Raw genomic sequence first — 21,905 nt, forward strand, 5'->3', positions numbered from 1 at the left:
TATCCCTTTAGTTTCCCAGTATAAATTGAAGTCAGTCTCCATCCCATTTCTTGTTTTCCATAATAAAGCAGCTGTGTCTGCAGGAGGTGTGATGCCCAGTCACACTGCACCAAACACCTTTTCACTGATGCGCTCGGGTTCAAGACAGATTATTTGTCTCATTCCAAACCTAAACACTCTTCACTGTCATTGAATGCCGATTCGAGGTGAACCGCAGCTGATTGGCTCCGAGAATAAATAAGTGGCGTTCTCGCGATCCACTTGCACGCCGTCTCCAAGGACCGTGGGCTCCGCCCCTCTCGGCGGTGTGGAAACAACACGCGTGGTCTGTGGACCGGCAGACCTTGGACGGGCGGCAGGATTCCGAGGCGCGGATGGGCACTACCGCTGTGGGAGACGTGAAGATGTCAATGTCCCAACGGATGCAGGCAGATCCCCGCGGTGGTTGAGACGGGTACGTAAGGACACCGGGACGCGTGCTCTCTTCATCATGACTAGGGTAATTGGCTCGATGTCCGATCATATTTCCGCGTGGTCCTAGCGCCGTTATGCATGTCTGCGTCACTCAATCACACAAGTTTATCAGGGGTGTCATGTACTGCCGCACTGGGGCGGCCGGAGGGATCCAGTAGAAGAGGCCGACACGCAGCAGAATTTTTTCATTCTGTTATTTTACTCTGCCTTGGTGTGTGTGTGTGTGTGTGTGTGTGTGTGTGTGTGTGTGTGTTTTTTTTACATGGGGGTGTTGCGCATCTGTAGTCGATTCATTCATTCCGACGTCGGTGAAAAACATCCACGTAGCCTGCATGACGGTGGACGGTGGCTACAGCAGTGTAACCTGCACGTTCAGACACCTCGAGCCCAGTACATGAATGCACAGAAGCTCTGACAAGTACCGGATGTCCATTAGCAACGGGATGTCGGTTTGACCGGCAGCCTGTCCGCCGTGATGCCTTCGAGGTCTTGTGGTCACAAGCGTCTGATTGGGAGAGGAGCCGCCGCTTGTGGCCTCGCTGCGGTGCACCGTTGCATGAAGCGGAGTCTTTCGACCGGACTCGTTGCATCTCTTCGCTACAGGTGATCCAGGCTCGTGCAGCTGCACATGTACACATGGCCTCGGCAGACGGATCATGCGCAGGTGACTCAAGTGGAGAGGCTATGATGGCTCATTCGTGCAGTTGCTTTCCTCCGCTGACCTTAAGGCGTCACGTTATTGTTGCGGCGTCACCGCAGTCCCAGCCTGCTGCTGGAAGAGGTGTCTTCCCGTCCCGTTTCTGTGTGCTTGGTGGCTGTGACCATCACAGCAGAGGTGACTAAGCAGATGCTCGTTTGTAGCACTGCAACATATTTCGCTCATGGGAACTAACGTTGTATTGCAATGTTTTTATTAAGTGTTTTAAGAAAACGACTGAACAGCAATGCGCTGCAACAGCTTTTATTCCTGAAGTGTAAACAATATACACATTTTGAGGATGCGTCTAGTGTTTGCTGCCAAGAGAAATATCGTTTCTTCTACAACAACAAAACATAAATGTTACCACTGGGAGCACAAGGGGCCGTTTTTTGTCTTTCTCAGTCAGCAGCTTGTAGCCTATTCAACTCACCTGCATCCTTGAAAATATGTTTTTTGAGAGCAGTGGCTTAATTTCATGATGGTTGATGGCCGTAACAGCCACAGAAAGCTCTTAAACCATCTTCAGCATATCGTTCCACTCTCTGTTGATGTGCTCAGTGTGATCCAGACATGTAACTTGGCTTCTGTCCTTTTAACGTTCAATAAAGAATTATGTATGTTTTGTAGAGGCTCCCACATTCATCATGTTTTAAGTATTTGAAGCATTCTGGTTTCATGTTGTTGTCCAAGTAGTATTGACCAACAACACTGGAGCAGTCTTTGGTTTCCAGAACCCCAGAAGTTTAGCCGATTGCCCCCAGAGGCCAATAGTCAATGGGTCCTTAGATTGCATCCAATTAAACCGAGGGCAAGAAACTAAGACGGGTGAGAAATGTAAGAAAATGGGAGTATTACAGTACTCCTTTCTATTACATATTCATGTAACTGCTTTCTGATGATTGTATTTCTGGTCCGTTAGGTTTTTATTTCTATTTAAACTGTAACTGGTGTGCTGTTTTGGCCAAAAGATATTTGAATTTCAAAGGACTCCCTGTTTAGATAAAGATTAAATTACAAAAATATACATTGATTTTATAACATGAAAACAAACCCCACAGTTGTTAAACTACATTGCTGACCTTTATGAAGTGGCTTTGAGTGAATATTAGAAATGAATAGGGAAAGTCAATTGTATGTTGTTGTGATTTTAATGTTTCAGTGTCTGATTACGTTGGTCACTGGATTCCTATGATGACAATATTTAAAATCAAATTGCCATTTTCAGACTAATGGCACTGTATAAACAATTCCATTCATTTCAACAGCACCACTGTTGACTCGGTGGCAGGGTTACTTCTATAGAGAACTTTGTAGCACAAATGGCTCAATTCTACTCTGAAGCTGTAAAAAAAAAAAAAAAAAAATCATTGTTGCTGTGATAACTTTTCAGCTGAGTTGTGTTTTGGCAAGTTTTCAAGCTTATGGATTTATTACTCAACTGCATTCATTATGTTCTCACCAGTAACTGAAATAACAAGTCCCAAAAGCAACACTGGCCTTTTTGTTTTTGATTAACTCCTTTTTCTTGGGTTTGAATGTCTGCTAATTCACCTTTCCTCCATTGATATATCCAGATATTGTTTTGTCACATTATGTCTAAATGCATAAACATTTCACAGTCTGTGTTTGGAGCTTCACCGATGCTTTAGAGTTTGGGTGGATTAATCGTTTTTAGTTTGGTACGTTGTAATGGGCACTAGTTGTTTCGGTGGAGGACCCACACGTTATCCAAGTCCCAAGTTAAGGCAGAGGCAATGATTGACCGTTGGTAGGTGTTCTCTGCAGTGGTTACAGATACTATTGATGACCTAATCGGCAGCTTGAGTACTTTGGTCTGTGTCGGAGAACCATGGAAGGAGAACACCCATACTATGGAGCATCCAGCAGAATGGTTTCAGTGCCTGCTGTTGTGTCGTCGTGGTAACCTGAGCTCACCTGTGTGACATGCCTGCACAGAGACCTCACCCTCTTTCTGTCTTTGTGTGGTCAAGTTGAAACTAGTTCTGCTCGCCCTCTGGCTTGTGTCCACACTCTTTAACTCTCCATCTCAAAGATCTCAAAAGTTAGCCCAACATGAGTCTGTGTAGCGACTAGCGTAGCCACACATGAAAGAATGTCTCCACATTCATATGGTAATTTGTTGGCTCTGTGTACAATCCATGACTTTGTTCTTCATGTGCGTATAGCCATGTATTACCAAACACGGATGATTTCTTGAAATGCGCATAATTTAACCCTGATAAGTCCTCTTTGTGAATTATTCATTTCCGTCCCACTTGCACATAACTCTTCACGTTTTTCCAAAGTAATGCAAAGTAAATACTGAAGACGGTCTAATGCCAAGTCAACAATGTGCCGAGCCGAGAATGATAACAGGAAAATTAGTCATTCCAAGAGAAAGTCACTACTATATTCTGCATTAATATTGACAGTAGTTTTGAATTTTGTAAAATCAATGTTTGTTTTTTTCAATACCAGAGTGTTTTTAAACGTTTGATTTCTGTAACTGCTAGCTTTGGTCCTTAGTTGAGTCGGAAATCTTTTCTACCAGGAAACCTGTGATGACTTGTAACTGACTGGCGAGCACACTGAGCTAAAGCCTCAGTGCCCTGCAGACATATAGCCAGATGTGAAAATACCAAAAAGATTCTGTCATTAAAAAAAGGTTACAGCAGGGCCTAAGTGTCATAAAAATGGCCCATAGTCATATTCCATAAAAGAGGTCATAGTAGACGCTACTGCAGTTCACATAGATTCACAGTGCTGACAAAGTATTTCAATATTTGAATAAACTCTGGGCTTCATGATACTGTATGCGTCTTTCTGAATATTTCATATTTGCTGATGCTGAATAGAAGCTCTGTTCAGTGAATGGAAATCCCATACTTCAGCTTTTTCAATAAATGTAAACTTCAAAATATTTTAGGAGTAACAATTAGGTGAATATCTGATTAGTTGATCAAAAGTGTTGACAAGTTGCTATTCCCATCTTCACTAATGTGAGGACTTCTGTTTTATGTTATTGAATATTTTATAATTCAGTTTTATAAATTAAATTATATATTTTTTTATAATTCAGTTTTATAAATTACATTTTTTATAATTCAGTTTTATCAAAACAGTTTAACTTTTTCAGAAAAGGCATACAATTTGAAGTTTGTATGCCTTAGGCTGCTGGAAATTAACATGTATGAAACGATTCCAATAATTTAAAGAAAAAAGTCACTTAATGGAAAAGATTAATTGTAGCCTTAAACTATTTACAGGTTGTCTTTTACAGGACAGACGATTCTTTTCTACAACTTGAGACACACTCTTAAACTTTGCATTAAGCTTTTCTTGAAGAGTTTGCTTATTTCTAAAGCAAGCAGTCTTCGTTGATGGCTGAAGGACACCCATGCTTTCCCCTCCTGTTCTGTTTACATCCGTGTTGAGTTTCCCTTGCTCCCGCTGACAGGACATCTGTCTCCATTAGAGAGGACTATTGATGTGCTTCGGTCTCAGCCTGTCTTCCACCATCTTTTAATAGTTGACAGGAGGATTCCCATTGTTCTCCACAATCAGACAGATTGTACACATCTGAGAGACTGCAGTATTGCTTTCTTCTGGCACAGGTGCTGCTAAGCAGGTGATTCACAGAATATTTTTAACCTTACTTTGGTATTTTACATGCATTAAATTATGCACATTTTGATCACGGATGCAGAAGTTGCCACACATATTCCAGCGTCTGACAAAGTGACGTCATATATGATGTGCTGACAGTCAGCGTGATTTGGAGAAAATTTGATCCCTGACGCTTTCCCCGAAAACAACCTCTTTAGCATTTTTGTATGATTCTCAACTTGACTTCCGAGCATGAGGAAGACATGGGCTTTCTCAGCACCAAGTTAATTTGTCTCCACAATGGTCATTGGGTTTGGAAAGACATGACAGATGAGCATTAAGAGGCCCCATCAAAGCTCAGCTCCTCCCATTTCTGAGCTGTGTGCCGAAATGTATGACTGGCTGTCAGAAATGCACATGGTGATGATCATCACGTGCACGTTTCACGTGCGCTAAACTGCTATATGACACTTTTGGGAGGTTGGAACTAGGCTAACTTTACCATGGCATCAATAATAAACAAGAACTTCTCAATGCCCTTGTGTTTTCTTGAGGTAGACTCTGGCTTGGGATTTGAAGTAGCATACTGCAATAATTTGTAATCCTGGGTGTGAATCTGAACCTCTCTCAGTAAGCATTTATTTGGTGATATGCGGACTAAAGATCTCTAATCAAGGTTATAGTCAATTTGTTTTAATTGATTACTGCACTTTGTGACCCTTTGTCTGTGAAAAGTGCAATATAAATAAACCTTACTTAAAACTACACTAAATTTGTCTAGGTTACATAAAGAATATTTAAATAACGTTTAGTGTAAAGTAGGTCCTAAATACATGTTAAGTTAATCAAATACTCAACTGAAAGAAAATGAATGCCTCTCAAATGTGAGAATTTGGCGCGTTTTCTTTTTAAATTGAATATTTGAGCGTTTTGAGATATTGGTCGTACAAAACAAGTACATTTCTGGATGTTTTCAAAGGCTCTCTTGCACAATTTTCTTAAGGCCTAGCGCTTACTGAGCCATAGACACTTTCATGCTGCTGTAGGTAAATAATTTTGCCTTGCATGATTAATAAACTATCTCTATCTATGCAGTTCACACATTCTCGACAGCCTACTATATGGTAAGTATGCTTTCTGTAACTATAGCATACTGTATTTGACCCTACCCTACGTTTTAGCAACTGTAACATGTTCCAAGTATCTTTTTAATAACTAGTGTTGGAGAGCTACCCATGATTCATATAGGTTCAGCTCGACCAGTCAATTTTCCCCTGCATTCTAAATGATTTCCCCCTCTATACTGCCGTCTTTGAAGTCGACTCTTGAGAGGCAACTCACTGCTGGAGACCACTGGATCCTCTGCTAATGATCTCTACCCGGGCTGGGGTTACTGCTTTCATGTCTTGCGTAACAGTTGCATTTTTCTCTTTAGATATCAGTTGTACATAGTGTTATTTTTCAGTGTAATGGATCATGTGTTTCCTCAGTGTTGTTGAGATTGAGGAGACCGTAAAAAAAATAAACACTTGAACCCTTTTGGTGATGAATGTTCTTTTCAGTGTTGTTGTAGATTACAAAAACTGCCTCCTACTGAACCAAATGTTGTATACACCTGTGCACTTATATTTATAGTGTACAGTTCTGGGAATAAAGCTTGAATAAGCAGAGAAATGCTGTTGAATCTACATCTTGATATATCATTGTGTGTTAACCGGGAGTTTAATCATGAGACAAGAAAGCATGTTTGTTGTGCAGGTCAACGTTCTTGCTGTTGCTGATAGACTGTTTTTATAGCATTTTCATATTGTGGTGGAATTTATTTTTTCATTCTGTTATTTTACTCTGCCTGTGTGTGTGTGTGTGTGTGTGTTTGTGTGTGTGTGTGTGTCAAGATATTCAGGGTCCAGAGCCTTGAGAAGTATTAAAACCCTCTGATTATTTATGTAAAGGCCTCACATCTGAAGAATCTAGTTTTTAAATGAAGCTTTATCTGTTGAAGATGAAGCACAGCTCATCACCCGTCTAACAATCCCTGATGTGAAGCATGCTGGGAGCATCAGCTGTTTTACAGGAGCTAGGGCACATGCAAAATGGTGGGGGGATGGACTTGAGTCGCATTGGAACCGCTTTGGAATTACTGTAGAATAATTGTTAAAAGGCCTCCTGACTAACTTGAGCCAGCTTGAGCAAATCAAGTCTAGCAAACACAAAATCGTCAACCAGATTTAGTATTTTTCTGAAGGTAATCCAAGTAAAATGCAAACCAGATTATTGTAATGTTGTTAGGAGTCACACATGGTGAACTATCCTGGGAAATGGATTGCTATCATTCCTCCCCCTTCAACATTTTTTTATTTTTTTTATTTCGTTCACTGCGGCTGAAGGTGATTGGCAGGGATTGCAGTTGGTTGTGACACCTGACAGCAGCAGCGGTCCTAAATGTTACTGTAAATCTGTAAACGTGATCTCACCTGCCAAACTGCTGCGTCAGTATTGAATGACCTGTCGATGTATCGGATGTCCAATCCACTCCCACACTGCGTGTGGTTGACACTGGGTTTAATAGCCTTGTGTCTGTGATTAGAAAGCAGCAGAGTATTTTGTTTAGCTGAGCTCCATGCAAGCAATCTGCATTTCTGACATTCCTGTGGTGAGGGCAGACGTGGATTCAGCATTGGCCCAAATTTCACTGATGGAGGCATTTATTGCACTGCTGCCTGATCAAATAGCAAGGCCACGAACGGATAGGATGATCTCATCTCATGTAACATCAACTTTTATATATTTACGCTCACTTTGGATTCATATTTGGTTGTCAGTTACCGCTATCATAAAACACCATCCAGGAACAATATATATTTATTTTGCCGCTTATGTAGATTGTGAGTATAGACAATAATCTCTCAACACCGTGTCTTCAGATTGTATTTTGTTGTCATTGGATCTCGTCCAGACAAATTGTCTACTAACTGAAATTGGCACGGTCTGTTTTGTGTGTTGGCTTTGAAGCAAATTTGTCACGGAACCAAAAAATAAAATTCTGTTTTCCTGGAAGATTACATGGTGAAATTAAGCTCTGGTTGCTTCTGCAGACCAGACATTTATGTCGGTCATAACCTTAAAAATGCACTGAGAGGAAGTTATCCTGACCACGATGCTAAGTGCTTTTTATTTTGGTCATAGTCATCACGAAGTCTAGACCCGGCAAATCAACCCTCCAATCTCTGGATTCCTTTCAGACGGACTAAGCTCAGTGCTCCCTCCGTCTCTCTTCTGCATGGATGTCATGGTGACTACACCCTCGACTAGCTCGGAGCACGTTTTACTTTCAGTGTGCATGCGAAGCTGCTTCTGGAGCACATGATGCAGGCTGCAGCTGAACGGACGTCGCTGTGCCCTCAATCCAACATCCTCCCCTTCCCCTCTCCCCTGTTCCCTCTGCCGGTTCCATCACCTCAAAATGAATCCGGCACCGCTGTCACTGCTGACCTGATAGCCACACGACATCAGTGGTGCTATGACAACAGCAAGTCCAGCCCTTTTCTCATTCACAGGTCCATTTGGGGCTGTCACTGAATGATCCAAATTATGCACCGCAACACATTGAGACGGCAACCTTTCAGCCCTTGTTGCCTTTTGAGGCGAAAGGAACATGAGTTTCATTTTCCAGAATCCTGTCATTACAAATCCTGTTATGGTAAACTACAAAGAGATGAAAGAAAGATTTTCTGTCCAAGCCAAGAAATGAGGTAACATTTGTATTTCAGGTTTAAGTAACCCTTCTGATCCAGACTGAGAAATGCAGCTGAATCTGAAAGCTTTCTTTTTTTTTTTTACAATTTTTAAAAGGCTGTAACATTTAGTGTAAATATATAAAGCTTCTCAGATTGGAGCGAGGGGCAATCACAGAGGAGACGAGGGAGGGAACACACATTCCTGCTAGCAGTAGGTTTGTAGTTTAGGGGGGTGGAATTATAGAATGAAGGAGGGAGCCAGAAAGGGGGGGGGGGAGGGTGAAGAGTGTGAATGAGTCAGAGGAGGAGGGTGGAGGGGGGGGGGGGGTTACAAACGGTCACCTCCCTCAGTTCTTCAACTCATCCTTGGTAGTCAGTCTGCTGTGGACTTATAGGAGGGGTATCAATAATCTTCTCATGTGAGGCTTGAAATGTTCCCCTGAGTGATGCGTGGGATTTCTCCCGTGTCTTCTGTGGAAAAGCAGAAGTGACATTTTTCTCGTGGTACACTGTAAGGTAAGTCATTGTGTTTGCTGCTGTGTATTTTCATAGCACTGTGTTGTGGTTGTGTCAGTAGATAGAGACAAATGGCTGTCCAGCCTCAAACCTCCTACCTTCCAACAGAGGTGCTAAATCACACCACCAGTAACACACAGTCAACATTTGGCCTGTAAGCATGGGTTTCAGTGCATTCATAGTGTAGTTACATTTATCAGGTGCAACCAAAGCTATTATGATCTGGTTGTGTCTTTAGGGTTTGTATTTTCATTAGTTTCCATCAGTGTTTGCATTTGCATGCTCTCGGCCGGTAATTTCATGTTTTGTGTGCGTGTGTTTTATAACCATATCCTGAGGTCTTCACAGCCTGTCTAGAGGGTGGGGTTTCCACCTCGTGTTTGTACCTGTAGCACTCCTGTGTAGGGCCGAGCTTTACCTACAACAGCAGGCAGCGAGCCATTGTCTTGCGCTGCATTCACTTGCCAGACGCAAACAATACAGCTTGTGTCTGTGTCATTGTAATAACAAAGAAGTGGTGGTGGTGGCTGCAGTTTTGTGATGCTGATGAATTGCAAATGTAAAAGATGGTCAAAGTCAAGGAGAATTCCCAGAGCGCATCCTTGGAGGGGGGTTGGAGGACTTTATGATGTGTGAGTTCATTTAAAATCCCAGCTTTGTGTTTGAAAGCCTGTTGTGACTCCTGCGGTGGGGAGAGGGGCATGAAATGGTCATCTGGTGTCATAGTTATGGAAATGTATTGACCGTTCAAGGCTTAGCAGGACAGGAGGTCAGGCTCTGCTTTCAGGCTTGTAAAGCTTGACAATGTTCCCATTATGAATGGAGGAAAGCAAGCTTTAAAAAAACAAACACTTTAAAAGCTTTATATTAAAAACTTATACAATGCCAGGCTTTTCCTTAATCTTACAATACTCTCTTGAGAGGAAAATAATTGTAATCACAGATTGGTTTGCATGGTCTTGTCATGAGCCTAACTTAATTGAAAAGCACAGTGTGCAGTAGAACAAAGGTTATATTGTAGATTTACTAGCCAGAAGAGTTCCTCAGAGATCAGGTGGTCTTTCAGATACTTGGCTTATTATAAAAATTAGACGAAATACAGAGCAAAATGTCTTTTTTCAGTTGGATACCACAGAACTCAAACTGCTGCTTTGATAGTCTAAAAGCAAGTAGCACTACATATAAATGGTCTTTATTTGGTTAATACATTTCATATAGATTGATTTGAGGCAAGTCATCAGTGTTATTTTGCTTTAGGCACATGCTAATTTGTTTATATTCACATTCCTCTGTCCGCATGAGCTTCTGCTACCAATTGTTTTTTTTGCTCAGTCAAAGTAAGATTTTTTTTCTTCTGCCATTTAACTTGTCGCCACAAGCTGTGCTGGATCTAAGAATAAGTTCTACATTTGTAATGCCAATGCACAGATTGCACGTGACCGTGAGTCTTCAACAAGGCGAGGCAGAGAAAGTTGCCTAATGCTAGCTATAAATTTGTGAGTACCAACAAAAGCTTATAGTTTGTTTATAGTTCACATTGATTTTCTTACACCTCAATACGATGCAAGTAGTTTGATGCAGTTACCGATGGCAACAATGCGCAGCACTCCTCGTGGCATGGCTTCTCCACATGCTCTGTCCATAGATATTATTCAGATCAAATGTGTATATTACTGCCTGTAAATGTTGGTGATGTGATGAAAGAACAAAGTGACATTCGTAAACTGAAGAGTTCACAGGATTAGACGTTCTCCTTCTTAAATATCTTTTTGCACCATGAACTAAATAGATTATTTATGTTTCTATTATCATTAATGTTGTCATTAAAATGCCAAAAAAAAATGGGCCTCGATTTTGACCCAGATGTGTTTTTTTTGGAAATGTGTCCCTGCACTTGTGATACTACATAGCAAGTATTACCAGTCATTGACAAGAAAGCAAATGATTGCCTCTGTGGAAGGAAATCCTGAGTGAACCAGATTTAAAAAACACATTTCTGATGCAGGATTTCTGCTCCTCTATGTCCTTCCTTGGCTTTTTTGTTTATCCTGCTGCCAGCAAAGGGGCATTCAGGCAAAGACAAGGCAGCTGCCATACTGAGATTGGTAAGTGAATGGCTCCCCAGCAGTGGACGGGGTTCTGGTATGAGGACATCAACATCCATTTCATGGCTGTGTTGTGGTAATGCTGGCTTTCTGAATAGGAGCAGAACATATTTGTTTGGATTATAATTTAATAAAATGCAAAGATTGCATGGCCAACTGGGGTCAGAATTCTACACTTCATACTGACATGACATTTCTCTATTACAACTATCTTTACATTGTCTCATCACACATTTATCCCGTGGTGTGTCCTTTATATAGTGGCATATAGGATACGTCTACATACTTTTCTTTCCTATTCATCAACACCTTCGAGTATTGACCCACCTTGCTCTTGAGCTGAAGACTGAGTGAGGAAGACATCAAGACATTGGCAGTGCTAGGGAAGATGGATTATATAGAGGTAGACATATATATTATTATCACTCTGTTGTTTCCACCAATATCTGATTTCATCTTGCAGCTGTTTGTCATATAGATCCTGGTGTGCCAGTGCTCTGTAGATCATCTTCCCTGGTGAAATTACCATTGCAACAGAACCCCAGTGTTTTGGTAACCAGTGTGTCTCAGGATTGATACTGTTGATGACAAATCTATAAACATAAAACTGTCAAGCACATTTTTCCTTGTGTGAGGGGAAAATTGTTGGGTGTGTTTAGAGTCAGACTGTGGAGGAGCAAATTGTAAAAGTCTGGAATGTGAAGTATGTAAAGGCAGACTGGTGTTTTTCACTTACAGTGACACGCTATGAGAAGGTCACCGGCTGAAAGTCTCTGGTGATTATGATGTTTTGTCCCAGCGGCTGCAGCCTTTTTTTTATTACATGAGGTGTTTTTATCCATTTCCCAGATGAATACGTCAAATGCAAACGGTTAAATATTGTGTGATCCTTCTGTCACTATCTCGCAGTGAACATTTCTTCAGCCTCTAATTGAGGTTTCACAATATTGGGCGAGAAGTTTGAATGACTCTCAAAAAAAATGTACTTTGGCACTTTCGCTTCCATCCAAATTCAAAAGCTGCGCTAACAGAATTAAAGAAAAAAAAGTTCAACGGAATATTAAAGCTCTGACAACGTGTCTTACATAATGAACATGGGAGCTATTGGATCAAATGTAAGAAGGATGAAATAAATGGGAGGTTAATCTATGATGGCTGTTTGCTTGAATTCAGTTATTCAACATAATTTCTTTGTTCTGGCTAATCCAAATAATCACAGGCAATACATGGGCCTTACATGTATCTATCTTACACTAGTAGAGACTAAACTTTCAAGTGTCAAACAGTGTTGTCAGTAGTTCTTCAATCTGAACAAGTGATACATTCTCCTCAGATGGGAGTAGTCTGTCTTGTAAAACCATGCAGGAATGTATTTTCAGATGCTCTAATAATTTTAAATGGCATATCAAATCATAGTTTTAACATAAATTTCCCCCACTCCCTAAAGCAGATAAAAAATACAGAATCACAACCTGTATCCATCCCCCTTGTATTAACAGTAGTCTGTGGCTCACGTATTCCTCCAATTAATAGCTGTTTAAGCACTTCAAAGGTTGTCAATGAGGAGCTAAAGAGCCGTAAGCAGGATGTGGTCTGATGGCACCTCAGTTGTTACCCTATGAACAAGCACATTGCTGGCACTGATCATAGAGATGAAAGTACTCCATGATCTCACAAAATGATGTATATTTGGCCATGTTGGAAAATAAATAAATAGACAACTGCTGTCCTTAGCATGTCATCTATTTATGTGAGATAATATAGCATTGAGTTCGTTCTTAGTGGTCATTTCACACATCTCCTAGTGCAGCCAATGCGCAATAACCCTTATCCACAGTTAAAAGGATCAGATTTTGCTTAGAAATGTGCGCAACAATTTAAGAAAATCTCTATACTTTTAAATCTACACAATTTCATTTTTTTTTTTTTACCAATGGCCATATGTAAAGCATTCTTACCTATATAGTGGACAAAAGACTTGATGACCCAACAAAACCTGCAGCATCTGCTGTACACAAACCCCATACAGCTTAAACACCAGCTGAAGCAGTGACCTCTGCACACAGTGGTGCCCTAGAGAAAACACTGGCAGGGACAAAGGTGCCACCAGGCTAAACAATCCCAGCTGCTGCTTAACAACAGGCCCCAAAATCAGTGCCTGCAGATTTATTGCAAAGAATGTAACACACAGTTGGGGCTTATCTTTTGCAATGCTTAAGATAGACAACCACTGCAGTACCACCATGCATGGACCCATAGTTAACTCTATGAAAATGAATGTATCAAGTCACTGTGCTTTAAGCTTGTATGTTATAGTATATAGAGAAACTGTTTGATTAGAGCAAACAGTCAGTTAAATGTAAAGAGACATGTGCCCTGTTGGGACACTAAAGCCTGCTTGGCTGTTCAGAGTAGCTCAAATCATAGCCTAGTTGGGTTTTGAATAATGTAAATGGGGGTTCTAACTCACTCGACCCTTACACCATTTTATCTCTCACAAATAATAGCTGTTCTGCTTCGCCTAGTGGGCAATATTCACAGTCGAGCACACTCGGGAGCAGAAAATGAGTCACGATAACAAGAGATTGCTGTTTGGTACATGGTTATATCAGCATTTCAGTGGAACCCCCCCTATACAACTACCTGTGTTATTATCTTTAGAGACTGGAGTGTTCAGATTACAGGGTTTTGTGTTGGAGCGTGTAACTAGTCGGCCCGGTGCATTCTTGCCTTTCACCAGTGTAGTTAGGTTAAATGTAAGGAATTTGTTTGCAGGAATCGGAGCAACTTAAAGAGTCAAAATCAGATTGTGTCAGGATTTAGATCTATTGGTGTTTGTATCATTATGTGTCTGATTCCAATGGGTTATGCAGCTAAGTAACTCTACACATTAATGATAGTATTCTGTTTTCTACTTGGAGCTCATGAATATAGGAATGTGTGACCAGGTGTCAAACACTGTCAGTAGATTCTACCTTATTTTGAAAGTCCATAGGTTGGGTTTTTAGCCAAAGGGCATGTATTTTCATCATTTCCTCTAATAATACAAGCAACTTGACATGTTTGGCCTAAGGGATCCAAAGGAGAAGAAGAGCAGGCGGGGGTTAGGACTATTACCCTTATTCCTGTTTCAACAGGCCCAAGTATTTGTCAAATATCACGTGGGCTTTTAAGTGGTATTTAATAACAAAAGGACCTTAAATCTACCTGTCACATATTTCAGGGATGACAAACGGCACATGGCATGGAAAAATTAACACGACTCTCCCAAAACAGTCTCGGATAACACCCACATCATCAGTAATTAGAATGGTTCAAACATACATCAGAATACTTTCATGTTCCAACGCTGTCATGTAGATATTACAGATACACTCTAGATAGCATTTTCTGAAGTCTTTCATTGCATAAATCCAGTTTATGGCCAACGAGAACCAAACCTAAAACGTCTTTAAGTTTAAATAACTTTTTCCTGCTCCAATTTGAAAACATTATGAGAATAGAAGAAATCCCAGCTTATCTCTAAAAGTAGCAACTAATTTTATATCATCAGCTGTTCATTTAGAAGCAGTTTGATACTTTTCATGGATTGACTGTTTACAACCTCCTGAAGTGGTGTTCGCTGTGGTGAATCTCTGTGCTTTTCCCTGTAGCCATTGTGTTGCCAATTTTGAGTCACAATAAAACTATTCATCTTTGTCATATGTGGGTGGCTGGAATCTCCTGTAGTTATGCATTTCAATAAGGGCCTACACAGATAAATCCTCTGAGATTTCTGCTGTCCTGTGCTCTTATGCAGCCTGCTGGAAATGACCCACTTACTTTCATCCTCACTCTGTACCAATGCCACATTTCTGGCAGCATTTTTTAATCAATTTTTTAATTTCAATTCATTTATGTAGTTTTGGATGAAGGACAATCGTGAGGAGACAATATGGGGACACTAGCACACAAGTGTTTGTAAGCAGGCATTGCCAGAAGAACCTACTGGCCACTGCTGGGGATTTGTTGCTCTACGACATTGTTTCCAACCATGGCATTTTTTCCTCATGTATTACTAAAGAGTTGATGATGGATGTGGTGCACCAGCAGCATTGCAGCTTCAGAGAAAATAGTGTTGTGGAATTGAGGCCATTTTAACCTTTTTAATTGAATATTCTGGTGACTTAAATGTCCCTGAATATTAAAATGTGAAACATGCGTGCATATTTATTTGTACATTTATTTTCCTAAGCGCTTGTCCGGGTCAACCTCTTAACCATATGTGCTCTTGCATCTTAAACCCTTTGGTGGACTATGCTCAGAGGGAATCCATTATCTCCTTGAAAGAGGCAAAAGTAGCTGCAGATCCATCATGGATCATACTGCAAAATGATTGTACTGTAAAGAGCGTTCTTCTCTTTTAGTAATCTGAAACTAATAATGATGTAGTGGCTTTGAACAAGAAGCCGTTCGTGCCGTTATGATGAACGTGCTGATTTGATATTCGCTTAGTGGACTTTGCTTTCATGCGAGTTTGACATTTCATTTCATACACACTTACTTCCCTAACTTCTATTCGATTTGGAGTTTTCTCTGACTTTGCTGCTGTAAAGGACAGTAAATGTATAATCACAGAATTAGGTTTGTGTTGCACTCTAACAGTGTTGCAGAATCAATCAGCTATTTTCATTTGTGACCATTTTGGCGTATGTGAATGAACCGCTGGTTCACATATTTCAGGGCTGAACAATTGAAGTTGTGCTTTAAAATCCAAGGTCAAAGCACAGTGGGTTGCCTTAACGGTACCGGCTGAGGACACCACATCTTCCACTCTTCAAGCCCCTTATCGCTGCTTGAAACGGTCTAATTTTGTGGCTAATTTCACATCAAATTAACATGGAAACCACTGAAAGAAGACTATCAAATAGAGCACAGCAACATAGTAAAGTTCACCTGTAATTCAGCTGACCATTAGACCTGTCAAATAGATTCTCGAAGAGATTATTAAAATTGTTTTTACATTTAATGCAGCCCTGTAGGCCCCATAGAGTGACGAGCTGTGCTTAAACACACAGGACATTTTATTTCTCTCCAGGGATGACATCTGCAAAGCCATTAAACTTTCACCTAACGCATGAAACACTAAAGGGCACTATGTGGGAAAGAGAACAAACGACCCTGGAGGTAGCCCTTGGTATGTTTCTGCTATAGCATATTGTAAGCATGTTTGTGTCCCTCAGCGAATCTTGTTTTCTATAATGAGTGCAATGGCATTTCATGGCTCTGTTCCTACCTCTTTTGTTTTTTGTTATTTTCCTCTATCAAATATGATTGAATGAAACCGGCAATAAACTGCAGGGTTATATGAATGGGCCACCATCAAACATTGTGCATTGCAGTACTGGTGAGGGATGATGAGTGAGCAGAATGAAGGAGGGAAAGGGAGCAACATAAGGTAGTGAAACGGGGTCAGCTCCAGTTTACGTAACTCCCTTCTTCACAGAAAATCAGAGTGCATGCAGCACTAGAGGGGTTGGGCTTCCACTCGTATGCGGCGGCTACACGCACACAAACATTGTACCCCCAAAGGGTCTGTCCTAAAAGGAGGGGAGCACACATCAGGAGGAACAGCCACAATGTGGTTATTTAATCTTCTTTTCCATCTGTTGATGGTCCCAGGCTTAGAACGGGACCTTTTCAGAGCAGGCTGTTCTGCCTAGAGGCAGAGAGATGGCTCCTAATGTGCATTATGGTAAAAACGTATGACCGTGTCCCAACTCCTCACAGACCTTTCTAAAGCTCTTGGGAACTGCAACATGAACGGCTCACTTCAGCTGTGAATAACTCCTGTTCACTGACTGTCACAGTGTTCATATCGTCCCCTCCACTTCCTACGACCCCAGTGCATTTTGAATTGGGACGAGTGGATCACTTCCTGTCAAAATGAGGATGGTGTTTTTCTACCTGTCTTTACTAAAACTGACTCTTTTTTTTCTCTTTCTATTAAAGCGAGTGATGAAGAAGCAACACAATACAAATATGCTAGAATTGAGTTACATTTGCTCCTCTGTACCTACTTTCCTAATTTATTAAGAGTTGTTCTAGGGCAAAGTTTGTGGTGGTCACATGTCACTTTGCAATTTCCAAACAGGGACTTTGCGAAAGACTTGAAAGTGGTAATGGCGTACAAATGTACACATAATCAATAAATGCTTGGTAATACAATTATAGTCTAACTTGATCAGTGAAACAAAGTAATTTAAGATGAAGGCATATGATGCATTTCATTATACACTCTTGTATATGATCAAACCTCTTTGATTTAACTGATCATCTTTGTTTCCTTGCTTATATAGTGCTATTCTTTAAAAGTATATGTTTGTTGTGGATGTATGTGGATTATGCTCCATGTATCTATGCAGGACTCTTGGGTAAACTAAACAAACATTTAGCAACATTCAGCAGCCAAAAAATAGCCACATAAAAATAAGGATGTTTCCATATCTTTTTAACACAATGTCCAGTATTTATACATACCAGCTAACATAATTGAAAGCACATTACAAATTTGTTATGATTTTTCATCTGGATATCTGTTTTCAGAGCTTTGTGGATTGTACCAGCAGCCGCAGGACCAAACTGTCCGGAGATCCAGTGACAAACAAAATGCCAGAAAATTCAACAGAATCCTGCAGGTAGATGAACATTCACAACACGTCATTTGATTAGATGTTGTGTTCTTTGGGAGTTATTTACACGTTGTCTACTTCTTTTCAGCCTCTGAATCATGGGAAATGTTGAGAGCCAAAATGGGAACCATGCCCTCTACCGTAATGAACGTGGCTATTTGTCACGTAAGCACATGTCTCGGTCTCTTCGCATCTCCAACAAACAGTCCAGACGCTCTCGACATGCTTCATCAGGGAAAATAGAGCACAGGAATTCTGAAACAAGCACACGCTCAAGTAGCACCCCCAGTATCCCACAATCCTTGGCTGACAATGGCCTTGAGCCCTTCAATGAGACGAATATCCTCCCAGACTTTGGAAGCCCCATTTGGGTTGACCGTGTGGCCATGAACCTGCGGCCTGTGTCCTTTCACAACGACCTGGCCAATCCCTCTGTGAATATGATGCACATAACCCTACCTGGCCCCACAGCAGAGGAGGTGCAGGATGAAGATGTGTACGCAGGCGAGGTAACATACCTTCAGAAAACTCGGGATTGCTCCAAGGAGACTGTCAGCTTTAAGAAGAAGAGGTCCAAGTCTGCAGACATGTGGCGAGATGACAGCCTTGAGTTCTCCCTGTCTGACCTTAGCCAAGAACACCTGACCAGCACAGAGGAGATCATAGACACGGCCAACGAGAGGGACTTTACAGACTGCAAAGGACACCTGCAGTCCAGCCCCACAGACTCCACTGACTGGGCAAACTCCCTGGACGAGCTTTATAGCCAGAAGTGCCCTACCCGCAGGCAACCCCAAGGTCGCTATGCCAAGTGGCGCGGCGTCAACAGGGCTATCAGGGAGAGTGAGGACGATAAGATGATCTCCCCATCAGAGGAGGATGGGAACACCTATGGTGCATACACCCTGCCCTGCCGGCGTTCCCACTGCCTTTCTGAAGGCTTGAGCAGCCCCCAAGCTGCCATGTGTGCCAGTATGCAGGGCAGGAGGGCGCAGACTATACAGGTAAGATGTAGAGCAAGTTGACGTTGTCATGCTTTTAAACTACCAAATTGGCTCAAATGATCTTGAAAGTGGCTCATTTCATAGGAAACTGAACACTGTCAGTATCCATGAAAATGTTAACAGTGTATTCAAGTCCTTTTGATACTCTTAAGTTGAACTGTTAATGCTGTGACATGGCTCCTTTATGCTCCTTGGACAGAGTATGAAAAGCTGTGCAGAATCTTAATGTGGGCTGGGGGCATCACCAATAACACGGCACCCCTCATTTTGTTTTCCTCCCATTGTGCCGAGCGTTTCCTGTGCTGCATTCACCTCACAGATAATAAGCTGCTGAAAGAGATTAAGTGTAAAAAGAAAGTTTGTGTCGGGGTTCGTCTCCGGATGAAACTGTTGTTTTTCTTGGGAGAGGAGACTGCAATGATGAGGGAGGGAGCAGAGCTTAAAGTCACTCCCTGTTTGAAATGCCTCAGTCTTTTGTCATGATAATGAGGGGAGGCCTGCAGAAGAGTGTAACAGTAAAACGTGTATGGTGGCCCTGTCACTGCAGGGCAACGTCAGCCCGAGAGAAAGGAGCTCTGGAGCGCATGATTGGGTCATGTGACCAGATGGAGATACCGAGCTCAGTGTAACCCCCTTCATCTCCCAGGAGCCTTTGGCCATGTGGGTAGGAGAGGGCAGACCCTGCGGTGCCACAGGGAGGGCAGGCTGTACTCTCACAACAGCAGACGCTTTGCTGCGAGTAATGAATTTTGTGCAGAACCTCAGGATTAGGCAACCCATGGACTCTACTTAGGCCTCTTTACTCACCGATTTTGCCACATGCTTAGAATAATGGCTCCATGCTGTATGTATACAGTATGTACATGGCTTAGTTGTCAGTGAGGGTAGCAGTTGTCCGGCTTCATTCTTAGTGCTGAAGACAACGTGGCTGCCATGCCGTCTCACCTGTCTTGTGCTTCTGCCACGATGCAGGATGTCACTGCCGGAGAGGGTAGCGAGTACGAGGACAGCGGCATTGACGGGGTGACTGTGGAGGCCGAGCAACAGTCCAGACGCTACAAGACCATGTCAGCCTCCTTCTCCGTGTGCTCGGCGGCTGGCAGGAGCATGTTCGCTGGCAGCGACAGTGGCAGCAGCAGTGGCGGTGGGACAAGCGAGTGTGTACAGGGCGTGTACGAGAACTTTCGCCAAGAACTTGAGATGAGCTCCTGCCAGACGGAGAGCTTAGAGGAGGCAGGGTCCGCCCTGAGTGACGAGCATAGCACTATGAGCTCCGCCTACCAGTCTGACCCGTTGCTCAGCGTCTCCCAGGGGATGGTGCGCAAAGCTGGCAGGCTGGCCGTCAAGAACTTCCTAGTGCATAAGAAGAACAAGAAAGTGGAGTCGGCCACGAGGCGCAAGTGGAAGAGTTACTGGGTTTCCTTAAAAGGTTTGTTATGCCCTCAATGTGTCCACACTATTTACATTTTATTCCATAATCTTCGTAATATTAATACAGCTCAGTTAACACAGGACGCTTTTGATGTAGTTATTTATTATTACAATAATTGTACTTGTATAACCTGCATAAGTATCTTATGCAAAAATACTAATCTACTAAATCTAACCTCAATTTACAGTAGCTAAGTAAACCAAGCTTCAATTCAAGCATGATGGAAAACCTCATTGTCAAATGTATGCCACTTTACTGGGCTTTAAAATCAAATCCGTGCTCTAATGATCATGATGCCTGACTTATCAGCCATGCTGCACTTCTTTATGTTGGCCACTGGAGAGCAGGATTAAATTGCTTTAAAAAAAAAAAAAAAAAAGAGATTGGTCCATCAAGAGCTTATGCTGCTAATTAGCATTATGCATGTAAACTAATAAATTTTTCGGTTTTCCAGGTTGTACTCTATTCTTCTATGAGACTGATGGCCGTTCAGGGATTGACAACAACAGTATTCCTAAGCATGCCATCTGGGTGGAGAACAGTATTGTCCAGGCTGTACCTGAGCATCCCAAAAAGGACTTTGTATTCTGTCTCAGCAACTCCCTGGGAGATGCGTTTCTGTTTCAGGTAAGAGAATGCTTACATGTCATCTGCTCTGTGAATAAGTGCAAATTCTCCCTGGCGCCAGCACTACCTCGACCTATATGCAGTGCTTCCTTTCATGAGCTCTCAAGTTGCTATAATAATTATCAATGAATCAACTCAGGAAAAGCAAATGGAGAGCTTTCCATCTCATGTAAGGGAGTCGATTGTTGTTGTTTAACCTCTGACCTTTCCCCTGTGTGTCCCCACGCAGACATGCAGCCAGACTGAGCTGGAAAATTGGATCACAGCCATCCACTCGGCATGTGCCACTGCCGTCGCCCGCCAGCATCACAGGGAGGATACGGTGCGCCTGCTACGCGCAGAGATCAAGAAGCTGGAGCAGAAGATAGACATGGACGAGAAGATGAAGAAGATGGGAGACATGCAGCTGTCAGCTGTTACTGACACCAAGAAGAGGAAGACGATCCTGGATCAAGTAGGTTTCATCCTCCTTTCTCACATGGCTCGTCTGTCATACAGTTCCCGCATGTCAAGCAGTTATGTGGGATTTTAATAAGTCTTATCCTGACTGAAAGAGTTTGGAAATATGATTGGTCCTCTGAGGCGGTTAGGAGTACAGAAGAATAGTAAAACTTGTCTTTAAAATGATATACAGTCATTGTTTATTTAAAAATGTGTTGCAATCTTGTTAATTCAGGTTACATTGAGGTGTTCCTTCTTACTTTTGTTGCCCACTTAAGATTTTATAGAAATGAGTTATTCTGAGGGAATAATGTCCAAACAAAATTTGACCAATCAACTACAGGGTAATAAACAACCTTTGTCAATAACTTTACATTTGCCCATATACATTCTTCAAGAAAATATAATGAAACTAAATGGACAGTTTCCTTAAATGTGAAAACACATCTGCAGCAAGAATATATTCAAATGAGTTTAGATTTTGAGTCAAAATATTTATTTGTCATTCAACTCGGTGTAAAAGCGCTGCATGCAGCTTGCCAGCCTATTTACCTATTTTAAATGTTTCTGACTGATGCGACCTATAACATTG

General features: G+C 41.8%; 1 protein-coding gene across 1 annotated transcript in view; it reads left to right on the top strand.

Annotated features, from left to right (window-relative positions):
* Window positions 1–358: 358 nt before the first annotated feature.
* tiam1b (TIAM Rac1 associated GEF 1b) overlaps window positions 359–21,905 on the top strand; it is a 39,314-nt gene continuing 17,767 nt past the window's right edge. Inside the window, exons 1-6 of the mRNA XM_034548418.1 lie at window positions 359–454; window positions 17,724–17,815; window positions 17,898–18,813; window positions 19,786–20,242; window positions 20,700–20,872; window positions 21,102–21,326. Coding sequence (XP_034404309.1) covers window positions 17,908–18,813; window positions 19,786–20,242; window positions 20,700–20,872; window positions 21,102–21,326 — 1,761 coding nt within the window. The 5' untranslated portion in view covers window positions 359–454; window positions 17,724–17,815; window positions 17,898–17,907. The remainder of the gene's footprint in view (window positions 455–17,723; window positions 17,816–17,897; window positions 18,814–19,785; window positions 20,243–20,699; window positions 20,873–21,101; window positions 21,327–21,905) is intronic.

This window comes from Cyclopterus lumpus, chromosome 13 (genome assembly GCF_009769545.1).
Source record: "Cyclopterus lumpus isolate fCycLum1 chromosome 13, fCycLum1.pri, whole genome shotgun sequence".
NCBI lineage: Eukaryota > Metazoa > Chordata > Actinopteri > Perciformes > Cyclopteridae > Cyclopterus > Cyclopterus lumpus.